We start from the raw sequence: 6089 nt of genomic DNA, 5'->3' as shown, positions 1-6089 counted from the left end.
AAACTCTCTCACTTTTCGATGACTTGGCCAATGGATAGGTCTACGAGAGAGTGACTAAAATATTTCGAAAAATTTAGTGACTAAATTGAAAAAATTAATAGTTAGATAAACAAAATATAACAAAAGGCATAATTGGGTGGCATTTTTTGTAGTTCACCCTTTTTTTTCCATGAATTCATCTTCCATGGATGGAGCTGCTATTATCTCATAATGTTATAGACCATGCATTTCTACAAGATTCTTTAAATGGATACATATTAAAATTTGAGAAATTTATTCAGAAAAAAGAGAGTACATATAATGATTAAATATAAATTAGATCCCCAAAAGTAGCATCTAAATCATTCTACAATATTCCTTTTTTCTCTCATGCACTATATGTCTATACATACAAACCTTCTATTATTTACATCTCCATTCTGCAGAAGCTGCTACAATTGATGGAACCAATTTCTTCTGCTTTGTACTAGTTTTTGGTGGCATAACATTGGTTGCAATTGACCTTTCTTTAATGGGATTCCTTACACTACACAGCTTATGTTTCATCCGCCATGGCAACAACATTTCAAGCCCACAACCCTTAGGAGATGACAATGATGTTCGTTTCATTACAGCTTGAGACTGATCCGAGTAAATGTAAGGAAGCTTCGTTTTCGATATGTTGATAGCCGATGAAGCGGCTAATGCTATAGCGTCGGGGAGAAACCGATCGATTATGAAACTCGGTGATGGACAATCACTGTGTTCTAAACTCATCGCTAAGTTGAAACCATCTAAATCACTATGTTCTATAGCTTCTGTTTTTTCAACAATGTCTATAGCTTCTGTTAGTGACAAAACTTCCATAGCATCGGAGAATATATCATATTTGTCGTTGTCGTAATCGTCCACGTCAGCATCGCACCCTTCATCGTGATAATCCCTAGTTGTTGCTTCTTTAGGTGGACGCCATCTACCTGGCGGAGGTTTAGGACGAGGCGTTTCGGCTTCATCAACGTTGTTACTTCTCTCCGAATCCTTCGGTTTTCCAGGAGCTTGTTCCCAGCAGAACGGAATCCCGTTACTCGAATCTTTCCATGAAACTTCACGATCAATAACATGGCAACTGGCCGGTCGTCTCGTCGATAAGAGTGGTGCATTTAAATTCAACTTCCTAGGGCGTTTCCTTTCCATTTTGCTTCATTCAATCCTTCTCCCATATAGAGAGAAATATCCTTCTACAAGTGGAGGATTCATTAGAGTAGGTGAAGAAAAAAAAGATGATAAAATAAAATAGAGTAGTTGTATGAAATAATGATGAAGCAACTGAAACTATGGGGATCTCGTGTAGTGTATTAAAAACCGATATTTTCACTTTATAATGATCACAGGTTGGATTGAAAAAGTCCATTTCCTTTCCATGGTGAATTTTTTCATAAAGTGAAGCCTGGAATCATCTAAAAACCATGTGGCACAACGTTAAACCATGGTGAATTTCAAGGGGAAACTATCCAAGGACTAAAATGTAAAGCTCCAAAAACAATAAGAACAATTTTAAAGGTCGAAAAGAGTGTAAAATCTCCAGACTGGATTGACTTCTGCAGTTTCATTTACATGCTTCTTTCTTGGCTGTGACAAGCATCTCGTCACATGCCTGGATGATTTACATATATATTGGTCCAATCCTTAATACAGAAAATAAATATTTACAAGCTAACCATGTCCATTAAACTTTTTTCCCTTTTCTCCTTTTTTTTTCTATCACACCAAACACTAAGGTCCCATTTCGCCATGGCGGTGCTTCTGAATTTTCCGGGGACATATCCAAAAATAATGGTGCCCCTTTTAAGGAAAAAGGGTGGCAAAAATCAGGTTGCCCGTGGCGGACGATGAAGAGAGGAAATGGTCTATGGGGATCTGATTTTTCTCACTATTGCTCTTTGACCAGCTCGCGAACTTTATTATATAGCTCGAGAGTATCGGCGTGGTTGGGTTCAAGACATAGGGCTGCTTCACAGTCTCTAACAGTAGATGCATAATCACCCATCGAGTCATGGAAAGCAGCTCGAAGATGTAGTAGTTGCAGGTCCGGCTTGAAAGCTAGTGCTCTTGTGAGCTCTGCAATAGCTTCATTTTCTTTGTGATCGTCCATTAGAACTGCAAAGGCAGAAACGTCATGTTCAGGACCGACTTTATAATAACAGAAATAACAGTTAAGAACAAATAACGAGCAATTATTGTACTCCGAACCTAAATTATATGCAACCGAGGTGAAGGAATTTACCTGCTGCTCTGTATCTATATGGATATGTCCTCAAGGGATCTAATTGAGTAGCCATAGCGAGATCACTCTTTGCCATGTCCCGATCAGAATATTCTGAACGCTTCTCGTAAGCAGAAGCATTACTACGTGCCTTCTCTATCAGCTTTGTCATCTCATCATACGCAGCTTTACGTTGATTTTTTAGATGAAAAACACGTGCTAGACCCTGATGTGCTCGTGTATGCTTAATGTTCAGTGCATTCATGTAACAATCGGCAGCAAGATCTAATTTCTCACAATCTACATACACACTACCTAAATTATTCAGTGCCTGCAGTAAACCAGAATCACTCAGAACACAGAACCAATTAATCGTAATTATTTAACAAGCGTTAAAATTGGTCCAAAAATACTCACTTGTCCTTTCCGAAGTCCATCCGAAGGGCATCTAAGAGCATCAAGAAGCAGTTGGATAACATATGCCGAGGACTCTTGATCGAGACTTGTATCTGCTAAAGCATATGCTTTGAGGAAGAAAGCTTCAAATGATCTCTGGATGGAGATTGATTCCTCAGCTTTAGCTAGTGCTTCTTCACAGTGGCCGGTGTCGTACAATATCCATCCTTCATAGACGAGCCTTTCATGATCCGAGGTAGAATGGTTTCTAGCCAACCGTAGACTACGCATTGCAGCCTTTTGGCAATTTAACCTACAGCATTCAGTACCAGCAAACACTTAGAAAGACATGTTATTCTCGACCGATGAAAGAGTTTGCCATATTACCTTAAAAGGAGGAGAGACTGTCTGAACCATAGAAGGCTCTTTCCTGGGTCATTAGCCAACATATGGTGTACAACAGCTAGGGAACCGAGATCGTCAACAGAAGACCACCGGTCATACAATTGCATCCAACAGTCAGCCTGACTCCATTGCTGAACAAAAGGACGTAGGAGCTCGACCAAGTGGTCACCATGCATTTTCCAGTGAAACATCATGTAATTTGGTTCTAAAGTCAAAAGTGCACGAACATCTCTAAGAGCTCTTTCATAATCCTCCATGGCAATCGAAATCCAAGCTCGTAACTCGAGGCAGTCAGGAGATACTTTGAAACTGATAATTTTACTGATTTCTGATATGGCTGCTCCAATCTTATTGGTCTCCAACAACAAAACAGCTCGATACTTGTACGGAAAACAAAGTGTCGGATCCAATTCCGTAGCCATTTCTAGATCCGACATCTTCTCCTTCCCATCACAATACAAAGAACGTTCTTGATGCATCCACCCAACTGGTTTATATTCCGAAATGAGTGAGTTAATCATCTTGTAAGCTGAATACTTGTGTCCACGCTTGCACTTGGTCCTTGCTATACCCACTTTCGAATATATATGACCAGACTCATAAGCTTCCTCAAACCAACTTTGAGCATCTTTGTACTCTTTTCTCTCGTACATCGCAACACCTAACTGGTGATACGCAAGTTGTTTTTGCCAACTTTCCGTTGCACAATCTGCCAACCTCTCGAGAAGCATCACGGTAGTGTTAGCTTTCATGTCTTCCTCCATTGCAATTTGGCTCAAGAAGAAATATAACAAAAAGGAAGCATGCCCCACTAGAGCCAATCGTTCCTTTGCTTCTGGACTACAAAAATATTTCATCACATTAGGACTATGCATCGAGTTTGGGAGTTCCCTTAAGAAAACCTGCAAGCAAGCTGCCACAAGAAGATGCGCGTTTTCCTCCAATCCATACTCGATTAACAATAGTGCATTCTCCACATCATTTACCAAAGATGCTAAATAAGAATCACAGGCCGACTTCAAATCGTCACAACAAAACCTATTCGAGAAAGTAAGAAGCTCCAAAATGATTCGTGGATCGAAAGAATCTACTCTTCTGATCCTACTATATAATTCAGCAGCTTTCATACACTCTATTGAAATACCATTCTGGGTAAAGTTTATCTTCTCTTTGCTAGATTCCCTGAAACCACCATACAACATTGCCCTAAACGGTGTCGATAATGAAGCAATACAATACCGTATACACCTAATCTCGTTATCTCCGATACAAAATGACATATCCCTATATTCATCTGAAGTAGAACATTCCACGTCCTCAATTGAATAATCATCCACGCTTTCACCTCGAGGATTCTTAGAACAAACACAAGGATCGTAAATAAATTCCGGGTTGTAACCAGGTACCAAAGTAGCCTTAGGGCACTCGATGTTTCTTCCGCAACAATTCATTGAATTTGTGCCTCTAAGCTCATCTTCCCTCCTCTCATACCTCAACCAAGCTGCTAACACAACCTTGGAATGAACATCGACGGCATGCTGCCTAGCAGCTCGAAGGGTCCGACGGAACAGCTTCGGATCAGACAAGCCCTTAAAAATTGCACATTGCTCCAAATACATTCCAGTTTTTTCAAATTGAGGACAATTCTCAATCCTACGGTACAAATCAGCTAGTGTTCCAATGAAATCAACGAATTTCAAGCATGATTCAATTTGGGGTTCAAGGAGATCGGAGACGGGTAGACCATAAGGAAGCAGGGTTTCATTTACATAAGCAAGGGGCACATTAGAAGACTGGTAATTGTGCATCGATATAGGCCGAACCGGATTAACACTAAGATGGTCTTGAAGTTGATGATAAAGTTTATCACCGACATCTCCACCACCGCCACCGGTGGTGTGAAGAGCATAAACTTGTGCGCCTTTACATCTATCTAAAACCTTTAAACTACGCATTGTGGTAAATTTATTACGCTGCATCTTTTTCAAGATCAAAAGGAAGAATTCTCTAATGGTATAACAACAACAACAACACCACCAACACCAAAAATTCAACCAGGTCCCAAAAAACCACACAAAAATCGAAGATCTAGAAATACAAATGAAATGGGTGTTCAAAAAAAATGAACAAGAAATCAAATTTACCTGGTAACACAATTGTAAACGCAAGCTCAATTGGGTATTAACAAAGAAAGTTCTTTTCTTTCCCTGGGTTTTTGTTTTTTTTTCTAAAAAGAGAAAAAGAAAGAAAGAGATTTCTAAATGAGAAAATAATCAGATAGCGGTCAACCAGAAGCTGTTGTTGTTGTTGTTTTTTTTTTTTTGAGAAGTGGAGGGTGGCTGTCTTGAAACGGCCACTCTCTCTTTTTCTCTTTCTCTCTATGTCTACCTGTTTTTTTTTTTTCTTCTCCTTTTTCCCTTTTGATGAAATTTTAATTTTCTCTGTCTTCGAATCACCCTCTATATTTGATAATTCAATTTTTCTTTTTTTGGGTTTTCTCTGTTTTCTCCAAATTTGATGGGAGCTGTATTTGTTATTATATTTTATCTTTTAACAATTTATTTATTTTAACTGTGTTTTGATTTTTTCATGTTTTGTCTGGTCAAAGATTAAAAGTTAAAAAACATGAAACCAACTATGTCCGAAACAGGGGATTATTGAATGTTACTAATTGTGTTCTGTGTGGAAGAGGAGAACCGCTAAAGTTGCGCCCTACCTGTCTTTCTTTCACGCCATCTCTGCTATAATCTTCCCTTCATTAATTTTTAAAACTCCTATTTTATATTTTTTTAATTTTTAATTTTTATTTCAATCCCGTCATTTTTCATGCTCCGCATCTCTCGCAAATCGCAATCCACCCCCTCCCCCACTCGTCTTTAAACGCGTGAATTATTGAATACAACGGTCTATTTTCCACCCAATCCTTATAACATTTAGACTTTTACAATTTAGTCCTTATTTTTCTTTTTGCCCCCTGGAAATTAGTATGATTGATTATATTTCATCTAAGGTCACTAGAAAAACCACCCAAAAATATTTTAATCTT

The 6089-nt window shown here is 38.7% G+C and overlaps 2 protein-coding genes across 2 annotated transcripts; both read right to left on the bottom strand.

The window, feature by feature from the left end:
* Positions 1-255: 255 nt before the first annotated feature.
* LOC108466831 (uncharacterized) lies at positions 256-1305 on the bottom strand. Its single transcript, XM_017767186.2, has one exon. It carries the CDS (start codon positions 1171-1173, stop codon positions 403-405), a length of 771 nt encoding a protein of 256 aa, XP_017622675.1. The 5' UTR covers positions 1174-1305; the 3' UTR covers positions 256-402.
* Positions 1306-1531: 226 nt separating this feature from the next.
* Positions 1532-5820, bottom strand: LOC108467187 (ethylene-overproduction protein 1). The gene is made up of 4 exons (XM_017767749.2): positions 3026-5820; positions 2660-2951; positions 2264-2573; positions 1532-2136 (listed from the first exon to the last, which is right to left on the bottom strand). Exons 1-4 carry the CDS (start codon positions 5020-5022, stop codon positions 1910-1912), a joined length of 2826 nt encoding a protein of 941 aa, XP_017623238.1. The 5' UTR covers positions 5023-5820; the 3' UTR covers positions 1532-1909.
* Positions 5821-6089: the final 269 nt, after the last annotated feature.

The sequence above is a fragment of the Gossypium arboreum genome, chromosome 2 (assembly GCF_025698485.1).
Source record: "Gossypium arboreum isolate Shixiya-1 chromosome 2, ASM2569848v2, whole genome shotgun sequence".
Taxonomy (NCBI): Eukaryota; Viridiplantae; Streptophyta; class Magnoliopsida; order Malvales; family Malvaceae; genus Gossypium; species Gossypium arboreum.
Note: the sequence above shows the minus strand (reverse complement) of the source record. Positions and strands in the feature narration are given on the sequence as shown.